This window comes from Apiospora marii, assembly GCF_038362585.1.
Source record: "Apiospora marii strain CBS 49790 chromosome Unknown utg000004l_segment0_segment1, whole genome shotgun sequence".
In the NCBI taxonomy this organism is placed as follows: Eukaryota; Fungi; Ascomycota; class Sordariomycetes; order Amphisphaeriales; family Apiosporaceae; genus Apiospora; species Apiospora marii.
The window spans coordinates 1223469-1242806 of record NW_027117376.1 but is presented as its reverse complement, the minus strand read 5'-3'; the positions used below and the strand labels follow the sequence as shown (position 1 = coordinate 1242806).

The following is a 19338-nucleotide window of genomic DNA, read 5'->3' as shown; positions in this document are numbered from 1 at the left end:
CCCATCAACCAACCAAACCACTCATCTCTTCCACCTCCCCGGTTTACTTGTTGTCGCGAAGCCAGTCCTTCTCTTTTCCATTCCTCTTCTTCCATTTCTTCATCCAATTCACACAACCGCCGCACTCCTCAAGATGTCGTCGGGAGCCGTAACCTTCTCTGAGGCATGGTACGTAATCGATCTATTCGCGCCTTTTTTCGCCCATGGCTGGCCCTGCTGCCGAGCTTCGAGCTCCATTCCCTCGAGCTCCCAGTATCGCCATGCGGCCTGCAAACGCCCTTTCCATCTCCCTATTCATCACCTCTGAGCTTATTTGCTAACTATGGCCGCCCTTTAGCCCTGTCTACGCGGTTAGTATTCGCTCGCTCTTCACGACACGTCCCGAGTCATCGAAGCTCCTTCTCCCAACGACGCCTCATCGATCAGGAAAAAGCCTCGGGGCTCACAGGGGCTCGCAGCATCAACACGAAACTTGACTGGCTAACATGTTGTTTCATATAGCCGTTCTTCGGTGCGATGGGTTGCACGGCCGCTATCGTCTTCACCTGCCTGGGTGCCGCCTACGGTACCGCCAAGTCTGGTGTCGGAATCGCCGCCATGGGTGTTCTCCGACCTGACCTGATCGTCAAGAGTACGAAATCCCTCGTCCCGGAATCCATTTAGCTTCGTGCTTCGTTTCATCGCTGACTTTCAACCTCCAGACATTGTTCCCGTCATTATGGCTGGTATCATTGGTATCTACGGTCTGGTCGTCTCCGTCCTGATCTCGGACGGTCTTAAGCAGGAGCTTTCCCTCTACACTGGTTTCGTCCAACTCGGCGCCGGTCTCGCCGTCGGTCTCTCCGGTATGGCTGCGGGTTTCGCCATTGGTATTGTTGGTGATGCTGGTGTCCGCGGAACCGCTCAGCAGCCCCGTCTCTTCGTCGGCATGATCTTGATTCTCATTTTCGCCGAAGTCCTGGGTCTTTACGGTCTCATTGTTGCCCTTCTCATGAACTCCAAGGCCACCCTCGACGCCAGCTGCTAAGCGCGACGAGGACTTGCCTCAACAATGTCGGGAGTGTAATCTAAGTTGCACCGCGGCAAGCACGATGTCTCGAGAGGAAAGAAGCGCTTGATCCCGACAAGTTGTGCCTACGATGACAAAGAGCTTTCAACGCCCTCGAGGAAATCGATGCGAACAGCAAAAAAGGAAATCTGGGACTGAATCATCCCGGAAACGGATTTCCAGAATATATTACGATAAAGGGGGTGGAAGGTTAGGAGCGGCTGTCAAGCCGTCTCTTAAGTGTGCGATGCTGCGGGAAAGATGGAAGGGTGTTTAGGTGTGCCGTGGTGATGAGTAAAAGCTCATATGTATTACTGTTGTTGCTGCATATTGTGTTACCACTTCGGATCGGTTTCTCATCATAGAACGCTTGGATGGGGAAAGGTTTGTACGTTAGGCTGGTAATTGAACTGTTTCCCTTGAAGTTTACGCTGTCTCAGGTCCGCCTCAATCTTTGTGATACCCTAGATGTACAGCTGAAGGTTCTCAAAGACCAACTTGATGCAGTGATCCAATATGCTTCGTTACTTTAAGAGCTCATTGAAAGTATGAGCTCCGCCAATCATGTCTTTGTACGACATAGACGTATACAGGAAATACGTCAGGTAGGCAGCCGTGGACATACTTCTAACGTTCCTACAAATACCTACTCTTCTCGGCAAAGACCATGATGGCTCTACATGGATCTTTGAAATGCAGACACATTGCAGACGAGATTGTTTGTTTGAATTTCTTTTGTATTAATTACGTTCATCGTATGCCGCATCAACTGACTGCCTAACTGATTAGGTCGGCCAGCACGTTCTCCCAGGACCACAGATAACAATAAGATGTCATCCGTTCCATGTGTACCCAACGCGGGCCTCCCGGTCATTATTACTACCCCTTTTATTTTGTCTTTTTCCTCTCACGCCCGTCCGGTCGTCTTGGGACTATTAAAGGGGTTTGTAAATTGCGGACAAATTATGTTCTGTTCCAAGTATAGACAATGAAGCGAAGTGATGAATTTTGTTGTTTTGCTTTTGGAGGGAAAGAGAATTTTCGTTCCTCTTTCCCCCTCTCCCGCGGGCAAGTAATAATAGCTGGGGTCCTCATTGACTCGCTACTTACTACCTGCCGATGGGTGTTGCTCCTAGAGAAAGAAGCCAGTATACATACGTATCCTAAAACATGACATGTTTGAAGTCGTCATAGCAACTGCTCAGGTGCTTGTCGTCTCCCTTTTTCTCTTTCGAGCTTAGAAGACGTACTGTGAAATTATGGTTAGTTCTAGTTGTTCTTCCTTTATGCGAGAAACCGTAAGTGAAGAGGGGGCTGGTTTGTAAACTTACGGGAATGAACAGGTACGGGACCTGTCGCTCGTACTCCTCCCAAGCGGCGCCGTACTTGGTGCGGCAGCGCTGGATGTCGCGCATGGCGCGGTGGGCGATCATGCCGCAGAAGAAGACGGGGTAGAACCAGGGGAAGGGGCTGCTGAAGCCGGTGACGAGGCCCCAGGTGATGGCGAAGTAGGCGTCGCAGGTGTAGTGGACCTTGCGGGCGAGGCCGTACCAGCCGTCGCACAGGAGGCGGTCGCCGCAGTCCGTCTCGATGACGCGGGGGTTCTTGATCTCCTGCCAGGGCAGCTGGGGGAAGGTGCTGCGCTTGACGAAGGTGCCGCGCTCCATCATGCGGAACGAGTTCTTCTGGCCGTTGCACGTGTCCCAGACGTAGTAGACGGCCAGGTACGAGACGAAGAGGAAGGCGAGGGCGTACTTGTTCCAGGCGTACTCGGCCGGCGGGTGGTTGGCCAGGTAGAGGGTGCAGTGGCAGTACGACAGGGGCACGCCGGCCATGTTCCAGAAGATGAGCATGAAGCCCCACTTCTCGTAGTACATGTCCCAGGTCGTCACGATCAGGTGCTCGCCCTTGCCGCACGCGTTGGCGTAGAGGTAGTGCGCCATGACCAGGAACAGCACCTCGCCCGACACGTAGCCGTACTGCTCGTACTGGCGGCCGGCGGCGGCGACGCTGAGGCCGAACAGGATGAACCAGGGGATGCGGACCTCGTAGAACATCTTGAAGTCGAGGATGCCGAACATGCGCGGGTTCAGCTCGGCGCCCATGAAGAAGTCGTAGATGGGGGAGCCCGTCATGCGGTGCTGGGCGCCGCGCCAGAGGGCGGAGAAGTAGGCGACGAAGGAGCAGAGGAAGCCGGACAGAATGGCCACCGACATGATGGGGCCGAACTCGTCAAGGAACGTGTAGATGCGGAAGTAGCCAGAGAAGTGCAGAGCGCCCATGACCAGGATGGTGAAGTAGAAGCTGGTGTAGGCCGAGCAGTAGTAGGGGAGCTGCTTGCCGCCCTCGTGGGGGAGGGGCTTGCCGTAGGCCCAGAAGCCGGGCATCCACAGGTAGCAGGCCGCCTCGAAAACGTAGTATGTCCAGTAGATCTGCCAGGCCCGGAAGTGAGGGAAGGCACCGGTGTAGATGAGGTCGCCCATGTGCTTGAAGAAGTCGACCACGGACTCGCCCTCGGCAGGCAAAGGCAGCTTGCCGTCGTAGTATGTAGAACCGATCCACATGTAGTACATGAGCGCAGGGAAACCGATCATGAGGCACAGGGTACCCAGGCTGCCGCCAAACTCCTTCTCGCCCGAGTAGTCGACCTTGGGGTCCTGGCCCTCGGCCCATCCGTCGACAACCTTAGCGCCGGCGTGGCCATTGCCGTTTTGGGGTTTCTCGCTGCTGGCCTTGCCGTTGCCGTTGCCGTTCAGCATGCTGGACAGCTTGTCGTCCGGCACGGGGCTGAACTCCTCCATCAACCTCGACGGCTCGTCGTCCTCGCTCAGGTTCTCGGCGAACTTGCTGGTACCGCGGCGTCGTACCGGCCTCTTGCTGGCGGTGGCGGCGGCCGTGGACTTGGTGGTTTCGGCGGCGGAGCTGGAGTCGCCATCGTCGGATTCGACCGAGGGGAACTTGTTGGACTTGCGCCCCGAGACCCGGCGGCCGGGGGTTTGGACCATGCCTTCGAACAACTCCTTCTTGCTATTCATTGTATTTCCCGTCAGCCGCTGCACGTCTTGAATCCTCTGTGCGACAAGAACCCGGTGTTTGGTTTATGGCCCGGTGCCGTGGGTTTTGCCCCATAGCTTGGCTGCTTCAAGGCCATAATGGAGCCACATCACCGCAACTTCGGGAAAAGTTAGGTTTGCACGAAACGAGAGCCCGCTGCACTACAGCTGCAACGGTTCGAAAGCTATCGTCTCAATTGATATTTTCCGTGCACAATTAAGCGTTTTTCGTATTCGTGCCAACCCAGAAGTCAAATCCAAAAGGTTGTGTTACATACCGAGGGGTCTCGCGCAGGGAGTATCTGCCCGACATTTTTTTGACTGTTTTTTCTCCCGTGTAAAAAGCCAAGTGGCGCAATGCTCCGAAAAGATGCAAGGAGAAGGAATGGACGACGGGCAACCCAATGCGCGTCTGACGAAAAAAGGGATTCCGCACCGAGGTCTATAGTATTATGTACAATTGGAGCCTTGGTGAAATGGGGAAGCAGAGGAAGGGGAGAGCAAGAGCTGGAGTATTAGCGGAAAGCCGCAATGAAAAAAGGACAATAATAAACAACAAATATACAACAATTTCCAATCCGCCCCCCGGCTGATAGGCTATCGAGGCCCCAAATTTCCCTAATTGGATGGGCCGGGCCAGGGGCTGATAAAGATTACTTGCAGAGAAGAGAAAGCCAATTGACCTCGGCGTGCAGCGGGGACAGGGATCAACCAGAGGTGTTATATTATTATTAGTGAAGTAGCGGCGGTTCGCTACGCTATTCGAGATTTGCCAGGTGCCGCTAAGGCTTCATTGGATGGTCGCCGGCATGAATTGGGGACCTGACAGCACAAGCACTACACTTGCTGTGCTGTCAGTTCCATAATGATTCATACCGCCACATTAAAACAGAGCTTACTGCTTAGAGGCATTTTGAATATCTAATGGCAAAGCTCCCTACATTTTGGATACGTGCGTACCCTTAAGGCATTGAAGGGTAGGGTTGGGATTCCAGTGGCTATTTTATAGACCGGTACAAATTAATGCCGGCCATGATCTGGTAATCGATCAGTTGCTCGTTGGTACCCCCTTAAATCCGTGAATCCGTCGGCAATTGAAATGAAGCCAATGAGCCAGCCCATGCTCGTTCAATCATTTTCGGATTGTCCCCCAAGCAAGGGAGCTCAATCACTACTATCCGACGCATAGAAGTCGAATGAGCTATGAGACTTGTTTACTTTTTGAGACTGTCTTTGACGGAAGGGCCAATTGGTGCGCAGACGCGAGGGCCGCTGTCTCGAATCCCGATTTACAGCCGATGTAACTGATGTTGTCCTCGCGGCGCTGCTGAGAGACGCGTCGGAGTCCAAGGAGCTCGTGGATTCCGATGGTGACCTCGTCACCCGAGGCTTGCGCCGGCTCTGGCTGCCGTGAATTGCATTTCTCAGTCGGCTAGCCAGACTCGACTGGCCTTCTGGTGGGCTTTGCCGAGGGCCATCTTCGTCGGCTGAAGACTCGAGGGAGCTCGACGCGCTAGTGCTGAGGGCGGACGAACTGGGTGGAGGAATTGAACAGTCAGCCTCGATAAAAGGGGTAGCAGCCTTATGTGGACGACATACCTGTCCCTATACCGGCCGTGACTTCGATTCCATACACTGTCATCATTGGACTCTTCATCTTCCCCTTTTTTGTCGTCTTGCTGCTGCATCCCCAGCCAACCCAGTATATGCTTCCGTGTAGATCTTTTGACTGCTTCGGATTTCTCTATTTTCGCTGTAGAATCATGACGATCATCGTCGGTTGCCGAATCCGTTTCCGACACATGTCCAGTATCTGCAGGTAACAGATGCACCGCCGAGGGACTGATTTGTGGCCGTGGTCGATTCTCTGACAGGACTCTTTGCCTGTTTCTACAGACACACAGGTTAGCAGATAGTGGTTTTGGTACTGGACTGCCCTTTCACTTACAGACTCCGCGGGAGCTGGTTTGGTCTCATTATTGTTTGCAAAGCCGGACTATTCCTCTGGCTCAAGTCGTAATTGAACATGCTTACCAGCAGCTGAGCAGTCCCTTTGGCTTCTGCTAGGCATCGTCTTAGATGTGCGACTTCTGACTTCTTCGAATACAATTTCAACCGCGTCATAAAGTTGGTCGAAGACAAGTTCTTATCGCTGTGCACAGCTTCGAATATCGGGATGATAACTTCGACCCCCTTCATCACGACTGTGGCCTGATCAACAACATGCTCAACCAGCTCCTGTCGTTCAGCGTCTTCGTCGGGTTGGAGACTAGGGCCTGATTCATGCATCGTGTTGTGAAATCTTTCAAGGAATTTCGAATAGAATATCATTTCGTTCATGAACTGATGAACATCGTCAGGGGCATTGCGGAGTTCTCGAAGAAACCCCTTTAGCTTATGACTTGCATTAAACAGCATAAGGGCAATGGGTACGAGGGCAGTCACGCCGGAGAAGGGATCCATTATGCCAAAGAACTTGTTGACTCTATTAGGAAAACCAGAGGACCGGACATGCGGTTCGCCCCAACCCGCAAACAATTGTAATCACCTCACGCAGGTTTTGTATCTTCCTCAACTAGCGACCTAAACAGCAAACGTACCCCGTTACGGCCTAAGAAGAACGCCTTGCAAAACGCCATGGCGATGTGGGCAACATTGGCATCTACCTTCGACAGCCGGAATGCAACGTTCTTGCGAGGCGGCAACCAACTGCTGTCACCATGCAGTCGAATACGTGCTCATTGGCTACACCAATGTAGTATTGTGGCAGAGCATCTCTCACGATTTGCTCGTTGCGGCACGCTGCATTCATTATGAAGTGCTGGGAATGCGGGGGGCCTTCTTGCTTGTTACCAAAAGAGAGAAGCTTCGAGTGCTATCCTGCATGGTTCGATTGGGGAAGTCCAATGGGGACGTGGACTGTGACCGAGCTGCATTTACATGCTTCTGTGACCAGAAATACATTGCATTTGACTTAGCAATCGGGGAGCATATTGAAATCAGAAATACTGGGTGTTGTATTGTATGATGAAAAGGGGTTATTTCATGAAATTCACCGTGTCCTATATCTGCTTTGACTGAATCAGCACTATTTACTGTCTGACAACTTGAGCTGGCATTATGATCTATTCATCTTGGTGACGATGACCTTGATCAAAGCCTACATGCCATTTGACCGTTGCTCTTGTAGAACATGCCACTTAGTTGAAAGCCGACGTTGGCACCGGCCCCAAATAGCAACGTTGGTATATGTCTTGTCATCACCACCAACTGCTCCCAGTATTGCCATCGCGACGAGGTTTCCGCTCCTCATCTCCATTCGTTTGGCCATCCCGACCAGTCCTCCCGTTCTTGGGAGGCGATGACGAAGACGCCCCCTTTCGCCCCCTGCGACCTCTTGAGCTCCGTGGCCGGTCCTCCTTCAAAGCTGGCCCCCAACTCGTTTCTTCCTGCGGCGGACTCGGGGGCGCATCCTCCACATGGGCCTGCCACATCCCCTTCTTCCCACGTGTCTGGGATGCCCACAGTCTCTGATCTCTGGCTAGTCTCATTGACCTCCCCTGTGATTGCTGCTGTTGCTCCTCCTCTCTTTTGGTTGGGTCCTCGGTGGTGAGACGTTGCGTGCCGTGGTGTTCGTAGTGTAGTTCTTGGCATCCGTGGGCCGGTGACCCCTTTCTTCCGAGATCAAGGCTCGGCGGGGTCTCCTGCGGCCTGAGGTTGCTGGTGGGGGAGGTGGAGGTGGAGGTGACGGTACAGGCGATTTACGTCGTTTCACTTCGAGCGCATCAATCGAGGAGGGTTCCGGCGGCCGCGCCTCTTCCACTCGCTGATCCCGAATTAGGTCATTGGCCAGTTGGATGGCAATAGATGGTGGCGCAGGCGAGCGCTGCCGTACTTCAGGTGGAGGGGTTGGGGGTCCTCGAGGTTGCGACTCTTCAACTAAATCGGCCTGAAACCCATCGTTGCCCGGCGGGCCTGTAGGAGGAGACGGCGGTGGTAGAGGCGAACGGGTTTGCACTTCCTGTGATATGCGTGAAGCATTTCGAGGTTCTGCCTCTTCAACCGACTCATGTGGAAGTACATCATCGGCTGCTGGTGGAACGTATAGAGGGTTATGGCCGACTATGTAAGCACCCTCTCCATATTCCCATAGAGGAGGCCCTGGGCTAGGATTCTCAGGCCCCGGAGATCTGATGCCAAGTTCGCTTGGGGCATCTGGCGGAGGAGATGGCGGTTGCCAGCCAGGCGCTCCCAGGCCTTGCCCGATCACTATCCGCTGCGGCGACGTCCTTTCCTCTTCTCGGCGTGCGCGTTTCTGGCGCCGATCCTCTGTCCTCAAGGCATGGGAAATGTGCTTTTCAATCGCCTTGGTGCTGACTATGAGGTCGTCAAGTTTCTGTTGCGTTGCATTGTTGAAATTGATGTGCTTTTCGCAATACTCTCGCAGTTCCCTCCGGGCTTGCTTGCAGGACTCGTTGGCCTCCCGAATCAGCATCTCGAGCTCTCGACTGGAATGGTAATGATCGGAGTAGTTAGTTATCATAGAGATAATACTGAAAGATGAAGGCATACATTTTATCATCGTTGTTTGGTTGCCGCCTTGCCTCCTCCAACATGAGAAAGCCGGTGAGCAGGGATAAGTTCTGCTTGGTCTGATTCATCTTGAGTTGCAGTTCCTCCATGTCGGGTCTCCTGATGACCCAGAGCACGCGCGTCCATATTGTCACGATCCTTATGTCGCTGCGACCTCTGCCGTACGTCTCCACAAACTTATAGATCAGCTCACCCACGCCGTCTTGGACAGCAGTGCAATTCTTCATGGTATAAGCCAGTAATCGCTTGCGTTCCTTTCGCTCGCTCTCCTCTTCCAATTCAGGCGCTTTTTCTGCGAGTCGATAAAATGTGCTGATCATAATGGTCAGGCACATCGTCTCGTTACAAAGAGACCTTAGCTCTCTAGGAGCCGCTTTGGCCTGCTTGATGCTTCGACGCAGCTGTTGGGTGGAAGAGACCAGACTGTTGGCGATCTGGAGTATAGCCGATAAAGCACCCACAACCCCCAGCGCAGCTTCTGCCATCAGCCCGATATGGATTTTCCGACTGGCGCGCCTTTGGATACAGTAGAGAGCGAGGAATATGGAGGGGAGTCAAGTTTGTATGCCACCCTCGGGGCCGAGAGATGGGCTTCCACGGCCATCTTCTTTCGAAGGGAGATAGAGAACCTGGTGGTGGTGGTGTGCCGACCCCTCCGATTTGACTCTTTCGCCTTGTACATGAAAGCGAGTCTGTGGTTGCTTCCGGACAACGGTCACTGCAGACGCCATGCATTCTCTAGCTTCTGATTTGTCCAAGCTGCACGTCTCATGCATGATTGTATGTATAGGTGCCATCCCATTTCCCCGCACGGGATTACTTACATCTATCAATTATAATGAGGAAATAACGCCTAACATAAAGGCAGCCGGGCTTCCTGTCAAAACCAAACTGCCAATTCACAAGTCGGCAAGTTGATTTGGTTCCTGCAGCCACCATGGTGGAAATAGGGGGCTTCCTCCACCACATCTAAGACACTACTGCAGTAGACGCAACGTTATTTGCCTGCTTACTTCCCACTCCTGCTAGTTACATGTAACTAACATGCATTTACTACTGATAGTTTTGACGGCCCTGCTCATCCCTAGTCACAGCCTCATCGGCGTGAATAGCTCGAACGTCAAAAGTCAATACCAACGTAGTCCCTTCGCTCAACCAGACCGCACCATCTTCCCGATGCTCACCCCTTGTCCCCTCTCCTTTTCTCGGCAAGCTTGCCGCTGCGCCTGAGTACTTACTTCTCAAGAGTCAGTATCCTATGACATGATGGAGGCCGTCGCTGGGATCACATCGGCCTAGGCCAGGATGATTTGTATTCACCCAAAGAATGGCATCTCGAGCCGGTGTCCCAAATCAGGTTACTTATTCGTAGCGGGGAAAGTCTTCATCACATACCTACATCACCGACAAGGGATATAAACACACCACCCAAGAGCTGACGCAGATGATATCATCATATCACAAGGTCTTGTCGTGGCAAGAGAAACGGAAGGGACCAAGAAAGAAGACCAGATGACCGCACAGCCCGACGACGAGGTTCGGGATCTGCCGTGCGCATCCCAGCTTTCCCCCGCGCCGGTTGGACCAGACCTTCTTCGTCTCATCCTTGGCAAGACGAACTTACTGTGCTGTACCTGCCAAGAGATGAAACCCCCTCCCTCCAGGGTCCATTAAGCATAACCCCCCATATTTCTTCTTTTGAATCAACGTCATGCCATTACTGTGACCACCACCCGCGACAAAGGAATTGGAGAAAAAAACAAAACAACCAAAGCATGTCTCAACGCTTGACAATTATCATACGCGACATATATCTCGACTTGTCAGGATGCAGGATCTTGAAGATTGGTGAGATTTGACCGCGTAGTGAAACAGCCTAGCCCACCGCTAGAGCCCAATGGCCCAAGTTTCACCCACGCGCTTATAGGGTCGCGTGGTCCGCATGAACTGGGCAGCACAGCCCCCGAGCCTTCATATGAACTGATCCACGGCAAAGCGGCTGATCAATGCCCAGACGAACTGGCCTGTTGGCAAACTGGCAAACCAAGCACTTCCCAAGAATGAGGCTTGGTGAAATCTGCACAAAGCACTCACGGACTATGCAGGGAGTATCTAGAACTTCAAGACGTCATGTTTACAGGTGTTACCTTTGCAAAGGGCGTCACAAGTCACGACAAACACTGAATGGAAAGAAGTATTTTTGCATGGGTATCGATAATTTGAATTCATGAAGAAACAAGACGAGTGGTCGACACCCGATGATGCCTCCCGTTCCCGCATTCCTGGCCCGCCCCTGGCGAAGCCCAATGACTGGACCAGTTTCCTGAATCCTCCTCCCCCATATGACTCGTGTGTTCTGGATTGCTCCCAGTATAATGTACAATGAATCGCGCAACTTGCACATCGTATTTTTCACAATGTCAAGCAAAGACCGTGTATATCAAACGCCAAAAATTTCCCGTGAAAAAGGTTTTCATCAAAGAGAGTCGTGAAAGTGAGAATGTCGTAACGAACGTGTTTTGACCTTGTCAATTCTCCAACCCTAGCGTATACCGTAGTACCCCCAGTGAATGTAGAAATGAAAGAATGTGACAGCAAAGAGATAAAAAGATACAGAGAGCTAGAACCCTTTAGATATTTGCTATGTGACTAGCTTAAGCGGCGTACGCCATGCGGTGGTGGGCGAACGAGCGGCGGACCATAGGTCGGGGAGGCTGCTTGCCAGGGGCAGGAGGACCGGCAGGAGGGCCTGCAAGCTTCTCCAGCGCGGCGGAACCAGGAGTTTCAGGAATGCAAGTGCACACGGCGGCGCCACCTGCTTGTTGGCTTACAGTGACTGTGCTTACTTGTGTGACTGTTTGAGCGGGGGCGGTGACAGTTACGACGGCTCCCGATCCAGCAGCACCGGAGGCAGTGACCGTCACGACCTTTCCAGCTCCTGCGGCACCCGAGGCAGTGACGGTGACAGTCGCGCCAGGGCCGCCAGGAGCAGTAACAGTGACAGCCGGGATAGGAGCACCGCCGGGGGCGGTCATGTAGACAGTGCTAGCAACGGCGGCAGGAGGGGCCGGCGCTGTGATGTAGACAGTAGAAGGTGCCGCGGGAGGCTGGGCCTGACCAGCTCCTCCGTTAGAGCCGCCGTTGGAGCCGCCGTTGGAACCGCCGTTGGAACCGCCAGTAGATCCTCCGTTACCTCCAGCAGGAGCAGTAGGAGCAGGGTTCTGGCCAATAGCGTCGTTTGCCGACGTGCTTGCGACGTGACTGGCGGTAACAGTAAGAGTGACCTTCTGGCCCTTGCCGTCGGTAGCGGTGGCAGTCACAACGCCCGTCTTGGTCATGGCTTCAGTGACAGTGACGATGACCTGGGCTCCGCCGGCAACGGTGGTCGTAACGACAGCAGGCGCGCCAGGGGCAACAACACCACCGTTTGAGCCGTTTCCAACGCCAGGAGCACCAGGAGCACCAGGAGCACCAGGAGCACCAGGAGCACCAGGAGCACCAGGAGCACCAGGAGCACCAGGAGCACCTGGGCCCTTGGGAGTACCGGCGCCAGGAACACCAGGGGTACCGGCACCAGGAGCACCGGGAGCACCGGGAGCACCAGGGGCACCAGGGGCAGGAGTAGCAGCAGGTCCACCGGGCAGACCGCCCATACCGGGAGTAACAGTGACAGTTACCTGAGAACCATCCTTGGCAGTAGTGGTAACAACAGGGTGGTTGCTGGCAATGCTGGAGATAACAGCCGAAGAGATAGACGCGGCGTTGGAGACGGGGCAGACGGTGGTGGTCAGGTCAATAACGTTGGTGATGACGACGCTGGAAATGGCACCCTTGGGCAGGCTGGCGAAAGCGCTAGACACGGCCGCGGATTGGGTAGCAGCAGGGCAGTTGGTGACAGTGGGCGCGCAAGAGATCACAGTGTGGACTTGAGTGACACCAACAACCATGGTGGTAGTTCCAGCAGGAGCGACAGCAGTAGCGTTGGGGAACAAAGGTGCGGTGCCGTTGGCGAAGGGAGCACCGGCAGCAGGGGGAGGCGTCGGAACTCCAGCAGAGGGCTTAGCAGACAACAACCCAGAGCTGGTGGCAGCCGGAGCAACCGCCGAGGTCTTGTTGGCAGCACCGTTAACAGCCGCCGGGGGAGGAGGCAGAGGAGCAGTGCCGTTCTTCGCAGCGGCAGGAGGAGGAGGGGGCGTAGCAGTGCCATTTTTCACAGCACCCTCGGCGGCAGGAGGGGGGACGACAGCAGCTGGCGGCGGGGTCGCTGTGCCGTTCTTCGCAGCGGCAGGGGGAGGGACAGCAGCAGCTGGCGGCGGGGGAGCGGTTCCGTTCTTGGCGGCACCCTCAGCAGCAGCAGGAGGAGGCACGGGTGCGCTAGCGCTAGCCTTGGGGGCCGCGACGACCGGGTAAGAGGCGCTCGCCGGGGCAGTCGCGTTCTTTGCGGCGGCCGATGAGGAGAGCACAGCTGCCGACGAGGAAGCCACGGCGGCCTTGGACTGAGTGGTGGCGGCTACGGAGGCGGATGAGGACTTCGAGACCGAGACGGAGAGAGATGCCGCAGCAGAGGTCAGGGCCGCCTTGGAGGACGAGGCAGAGACGGCAGCGGCAGAAGACAGGGCTGCCTTCGAGGATGACAGCGAAGCGGCGGCGGCAGAAGTCAGAGCGACTGACGACGACAGAGAGGCGGCGGCGGCAGATGTGAGCGCTACTGACGATGAGAGCGAAGTAGGAGCCGCGGCGGCGGGCGGGGGAGCTGCCACAGGGTATCCGCCGGCGGGGGCGGCAGCCTGGGTCTGGTTTCCTCCGGCGACGGCAGCATGAGCCTCGTGGGAAAGAACGAAAAGGGCAGCGTAAACGCTGCGAGTGTTGAACAACATTGTGAAGGTGAGGGTGGAAAAGGTCCGAAAAGATCAAGCTAGTTGATGAAGAAGAGAAAGAGAGAAATGGGTGACTGAGCACACCAGATATAGAAACAGAAAACCCGAATCAAGAAAGAGTGGTATAGAAACAAGAGGCGATGATGAGAGGAAAGAAGTGAATGTGATGAGGTCAAGCTGCATCTTTTAATACTTCTGACCTCATTGCCTACCATCAACCTGTCTCGCCTTGATAGTCGGAGTTGCAGAGAACCTCCATTACCCCTGTAATCATCTCCAGCCCGTACTAGGCGGCTTAGTCGTGCCAAAGCCCTATAGTGGAGCCTGGTATATAGTGCTCCGGCTAGCCTCTCGGCCAGGGTGTTTCCCAAAAGGCTCTTGCCAGGGGTTACGATCAGGAGAAGGTGTGTAAGAGATCGCCTATATCCTGGCCACCGATCCAGGTACCAGATAGTGTGGAGCCATGGCTGCGCCTTCGTCCGACCAGGTTCCTGAGCAAGCGCAGCCGTCGATAGAGTGAGAACGGCGTGGTGTGATTACCCAGGCCGGGCAGAGATATCCAAGGACCAAGCACTAACGGACATGCAGCAACGATCAGCAGTTGTGCGGCGTCATTAATAAGCTTCCGTTTATGACATGATGGGCTCAGGACGTGCTGAGAGGCTTTGGTTGACACCAAGCTGTCGTTTGCACCGGCACGCCTTACTGTATTGCCTGTCCCAAGACGCCAGACTCGGACAGATTAAGGTCAGTCAGTAAGCTTTTTCCAAACCAGATGTGGTTTGAATCAAGAAACACTGCGGGCGGATTCCACTCGAAGTCGACGATAGCGATGCTACATCGAGACGGCTGTCCAATTGGCCGCCGGCGGCCAGGACGATGATCATACCCATTTGCAAACGCGCAAGGGCAATATCGAGGTTCGGAAACCTGGTGCTGAGCGCCCTTCTAGAACGCCAGCATGGTCCTTGTTGCTTGTTTACCCCTGCCAAGGATTGATTGGAAGTGGATAGGACACTTCTCAGGTTACATTGCAGTTGGGCGCTGGCAGAGTCAGTCACAGAGCAGAGTCTCTCGCGACCTAGCCAGGACTGGACAGAGGTCCGGAAAAGCTGCCGTGAGTAGATAGATGGACCAGGGTTGGTTTGGGCGGATTCATGCGAGCGTGCGCGGAAACTACGATCTGATCATGGGTTCCTGAGTCCAAGCTGGTTTAGGTTGCGGCACTTGACGCTGGGCCCAAGCGGGTGGGGCTGTCGATACAGAGGAAGCAGCCAATGAGCGACTAGCTGGCGCCTCGGAAAGTAAACCCTGAACAGGCCCTGTAGAGGCCCTGAAGCGGCCCTGAGAGATCCACACTATCTCCCCTTAGCCTCAGTTCTCGCATTGTAAAACATCCGCCGCCCAAAGGAGCCCACAGCCGTCGCGTCTAGCTGGATGGACTATCGCTACTCGCTGTCAGACTGCAAGAGCGGGGGAAATTAGACTCAATGCTACAACATGTCAAATCCTTAACTGCCCAGCCGGACGCGGCGGCGCCTACCTGGAGCTGATCACTCAATGGTGCCAGTGGCTATGTGTAGGTTCATCCTCATGATACCGTTCTACATCGGTTAGGTGGAACATCTATTGTGTGTAGCTGTGACTGCCCTATCACGCCAGTATCCTCATCAATATCGCCGACGGCAATCTGTCCCGAAGGTGACCATCGCGGCTAGTACTAGTACTTGAACCATGGTGTTGCTCATCATCGGGTGGACACACTGGACGGCGATACGCTAATGATATGACTCGGGAACTAGCTACAGAGAAGGATCGCATGCTGACTACTTACTCCTCAACTGGCCGTGTGTAGGAGCACGCACTCTGCTGGCTTTCCACCCTGATATCTAATAATAAAGTCGGCCAGCCCAAGTCGGTGGTTGGGATTGGACACCTGCTGCACTGACGACGCCGATGAGGGCGTTCCCATTTACTGTACAACAGTAACTCATAAGAGTGGGTCTCTATACCACCAATATGGACGAGAATCAAGATACAGAGTCAGCTGCTGACGATTCCTCGGGCACGCACGCATCAGTCCCCGAACAATGTTCTGCCTTCCTTTTTCTTCCGTCTCCGTCGTCCCATGCCAGCCCACGGAGAATTTCTTGTCGGTGCGTAGCAATATCTGTATATCTGAGGTCGGATCCCTGCACCCGCTGAGCCTCGTTTCAACCCCTGTCCCCAGCTAGGAGGCGGCTGAGCAACATCCATACCCACAAAACCACCAGCTCTGGACAGTCTGGATTCCTTGAGAGCGGACCTCCTGCCCGCTTCCTCAGCGCAGAACCTGGCAAGTTCTGGCAAGTTCTGGCAAGCCGAACCTGGAGAGAGGCATAAGTTGCAGCATGAACAAAAGGAAAAATCCTTTAAAGCGTTGGGACGAACAGTCCGAAGTTTAATAGCCGCAAAAGGGGCCGATCCCATCGACAACGGGATGTTGCCTGCAAATCATCGACTGATCTATCTGACGACAGCGTATGGCGGGATAGGCTGCGCTCTGTTGACAAATGCATCACGCTGGGTGCTTCCAGATGGTCAACGCTCACTTCATCGTCGTCGCCAACACACGTCCTTCAAGGAGGGGGGTTTGTCCTGACTCGATTCCCCCCATATTTCAATTTCGGCCGATGAGGCCCAGGATGCCGACCAGACCAAGATCTGGGACGGGGCGCATCGCCGCCAAGGCCCCACCGAGAGGAGTCCCGTCAATCAGGAAGTCGTAAGCTCGATCCCGGGAGCGCGGTCGGCGCAACTGCTCAAAAGGGCTACAGACTTGGCGAGTCATCACACCATATCACTCACGTCAAGTTTGGGATAGATATCAACCCTCACCGTCGCGGTCCCGCCGTGCCCGGTAGTTGTCGAATCCAGGTCGTTCACGATCATGGATGGCGGACATCACCAAAAGGGTGCTCGGATGGACACAGAATGTTTATCTGCTTATCTGAAACGCAGACGTATGCGCTACCTACTCGATGGGGCCTTTTTCCTTTGGGAGCCCATCCTCTACCAATCTGGTCTACTACTAGGAATCGCAATCACCGGCACTCGACTCGGCTGGGCGCTTAGAATTGATTGATTCATTTCACTTGCCGGGTTGCCCGTTCCTGCGCCAAGCCAAAGAACGAGGCCACACTCTACCTGCGAAATAGTAGTTTCGTCTCATGACATCTCATACAGGTATGTTCTCGCTCACTCGCAATGCGCTACGCGCGTGATGTGGTTTCATGTAGAACCATACCGACGCGATGGTTCTGCGATGCCAAATGGTAATGTCCGACTTCCCCGTCAGGGGCTGCCATCGTTCGCCAGCACAGAGCAAGCCCTACGCTCTACAAGCCGGGCTGTCTCACCAAGAACTCATTCACGTCATCTGGTTGATTGGTCTCCTCCTGTCAGAAAGCTAATTTAGCATTTTGACGTTCGGTTGTGGAGAGAGATTTGCTGTCAGGGATATGACTTATATCTGACTTTACATCGCATCTTGCGGCTGTTCGAAGTTTGATTACGGCCGCATTGGCGTCGTCTTCGGTAAATTGGCAGGCCATATTCTCAAATACGTCAGTCACAGCCCTGAGGGCTGAGAAAAGCGGTATGATGAGTACTACCTGTGGCTGGGTGTAAAACGTCTTCTTCACTCTTCACAGATTCAACAAACGCCAACCGGTGCTTCTTGAGGCCGAAACGGGGCTCGAAATGCCAATAATCATTGATCTTTAATGATCTTCCCATGGTATGTCGAGGAAGTGAGGTCGGCATAAAGTGCATCACAACGTGTGTGCAGATCTGCAGATCCGGATATCTGAGACAAACACCCCCAAATGTCAAGATGTCAACCCCAAGGTAGCACAGTATTTGGAACTACATGATCTTCATCTTCCGGATAAACACTGTTCTCGGCTCATACTACCCAACGTGCAGCAGACGTTTCTTCAACATTTCCGCAGCTGCAATAGTTGTGGTGCGCTTGGCACCGGAGCTGCCCGCATATCATACAACTTTTCGGCCGAGTTGTGGTCACGATGAATACCATATCAACAGAACAACGCCTTGACCTCGATTTTCAAATGAACACTCGGACAGATGGCAGTGGAAAGAGGCGGTATCTGACACCAAACCAATCTTCCAGGATAATGGGGCCATGAGGTCTAAGGAAACCTCGCAATTTCGGTCATCTCGAAGATACCGAGACGAGTAGCTGAAGTGCCGAGGCTATGCTCACCATTAAGCAGCCTTTCTCTCTCTGGGTGCAGTCCTGTGAGAGACTATGGGTGTGGTTACAACATGCGATGGCAAGCTAGCAATGCCTGACTCCTGCAGCATTGGTATAAGCTCGATAGGGCTACAGGCGAATGCAACTTGATCATTAGTTGCCAAAGTTGGGTGTGTTCATCTATAGTCGCCGGTCGCGCGACTCGCTGGGAAATATGCATGCGGTCAGCTGAGTAAAGTATGCAGCATCCTTCATTCGAAGTCGGGCGTTCGGCCGGAGACCCGAGACCTCCTGCCGGGTACTTGCTTCTCCTCCCAGCATGTCCCAAAAATAGACCCGAGCAGACGGTGAGAGTTGCGGCGAGGCTGTGGAGAAAGAGGAAGAGAGAGGACGATCCTCTATAGCGGAAAATTGCACGTCGAAATCTTTCTTGTCACGCTGGCACAATTGTGCAGTCGAGTATGCCTCTCGTTGGCCCCATTAAGCGAACCCGGCATATCGGAGCCGGCCAACCACACTCGAAAGATGAGCATTTTGTTTGCTAACGTATGGAACTGGAACCGAAGAGTCCCGGCGCTTTGGGATCTAAGTAGGGCTGTCTGGATGATCGTCATTCCCCGCAGCAGGCTGCCGACCCAGTGACCTGCCTGGACATACCGCTTGACAGCTCTCGGGCGTGTTCGCCTTCCTAATCCGGAACCCGTCGACAAATGAGAATTTGAGTAGCTCGGAGATGCACTCCTCACATGTTGTTAAGAATGGACTTGCCCAAACTTGATCGATGGTCACGTAACACCATATTCCTTGGGATAGCGAACTTCGAGCAATGAAATGCGACTCTAACTTGGAAGCTACATACTCGAAATGGAACCCCGAGTTGCCCAGAAGAAACATGCCAGGAAATAGGTCAATCAGACTGGGTTTCCGGGGGCTTGGCGGTTTGGTGGCTGCTTTCACACGCCCAGCCGGCAATCATTTTGGGAAGCTGCTTGGCTCACCGTCTTGACTGAGCTTGTCAAATTGCTCCCGTCACTTTTGGCCATTGCTTAGTGGTGGTGAGTGCCGCGGCGACCGGCGGTGCGGCTTTCAACGTCTTGTCACGGAATTGAGCCCGCGAAAATGGAGCTACGCAACGTGCCCGTGATCCCACTAGTTCCCGGCAGGTGACCGAGTAGAAGATGCTTGATAGGTAAGAAGGCAGGGGAGGGCAGGGGGAACTAGCTGTATCATATCATTTGTCATTTGAAAGAGAACGTTCGTGCGGAGAAGTCCATTTGAATCTAGCCCATCTGCTTCGGCCTTGGCTTACGGAGAAACTGTCCCATGCGTTTCGATCGTTGGTTGAGCGGCTAGCTGGCGATCTGGTTGCCGATCACAAATGGCCAAGCAAAGATGCCAGCCACCTGGTATTGCACCGGGTAAGGTGAACAGGAAAGCCAGCGGCAGGCTGGATGGATACCGGGTACCAGGGCCTTGACGAGAAACATGTTGCGATCGGCGAGAGGTAGA

General features: G+C 54.1%; 6 protein-coding genes across 6 annotated transcripts; 1 reads left to right on the top strand and 5 right to left on the bottom strand.

Annotated features, from left to right (window-relative positions):
- Positions 1-133: 133 nt before the first annotated feature.
- Positions 134-1027, top strand: PG985_007335 (Vacuolar ATP synthase 16 kDa proteolipid subunit; the record flags this gene model as incomplete). The annotated part of the gene is made up of 4 exons (XM_066827104.1): positions 134-168; positions 338-350; positions 502-631; positions 702-1027. 4 exons carry the CDS (start codon positions 134-136, stop codon positions 1025-1027), a joined length of 504 nt encoding a protein of 167 aa, XP_066684779.1.
- A 1258-nt stretch (positions 1028-2285) lies between these two features.
- Positions 2286-4414, bottom strand: PG985_007334 (Delta(24(24(1)))-sterol reductase; the record flags this gene model as incomplete). Its single annotated transcript, XM_066827103.1, has 3 exons — positions 2286-2297; positions 2380-4075; positions 4380-4414. 3 exons carry the CDS (start codon positions 4412-4414, stop codon positions 2286-2288), a joined length of 1743 nt encoding a protein of 580 aa, XP_066684778.1.
- Positions 4415-5871: 1457 nt separating this feature from the next.
- PG985_007333 (uncharacterized protein) lies at positions 5872-6564 on the bottom strand (the record flags this gene model as incomplete). Its single annotated transcript, XM_066827102.1, has 3 exons — positions 5872-5991; positions 6050-6097; positions 6136-6564. 3 exons carry the CDS (start codon positions 6562-6564, stop codon positions 5872-5874), a joined length of 597 nt encoding a protein of 198 aa, XP_066684777.1.
- An 846-nt stretch (positions 6565-7410) lies between these two features.
- On the bottom strand, positions 7411-9014 carry PG985_007332 (uncharacterized protein; the record flags this gene model as incomplete). The annotated part of the gene is made up of 3 exons (XM_066827101.1): positions 7411-7613; positions 7657-8609; positions 8674-9014. 3 exons carry the CDS (start codon positions 9012-9014, stop codon positions 7411-7413), a joined length of 1497 nt encoding a protein of 498 aa, XP_066684776.1.
- A 2334-nt stretch (positions 9015-11348) lies between these two features.
- PG985_007331 (uncharacterized protein) lies at positions 11349-13571 on the bottom strand (the record flags this gene model as incomplete). Its single annotated transcript, XM_066827100.1, has 1 exon — positions 11349-13571. One exon carries the CDS (start codon positions 13569-13571, stop codon positions 11349-11351), a length of 2223 nt encoding a protein of 740 aa, XP_066684775.1.
- Positions 13572-16230: 2659 nt separating this feature from the next.
- On the bottom strand, positions 16231-16502 carry PG985_007330 (uncharacterized protein; the record flags this gene model as incomplete). The annotated part of the gene is made up of 2 exons (XM_066827099.1): positions 16231-16368; positions 16449-16502. 2 exons carry the CDS (start codon positions 16500-16502, stop codon positions 16231-16233), a joined length of 192 nt encoding a protein of 63 aa, XP_066684774.1.
- Positions 16503-19338: the final 2836 nt, after the last annotated feature.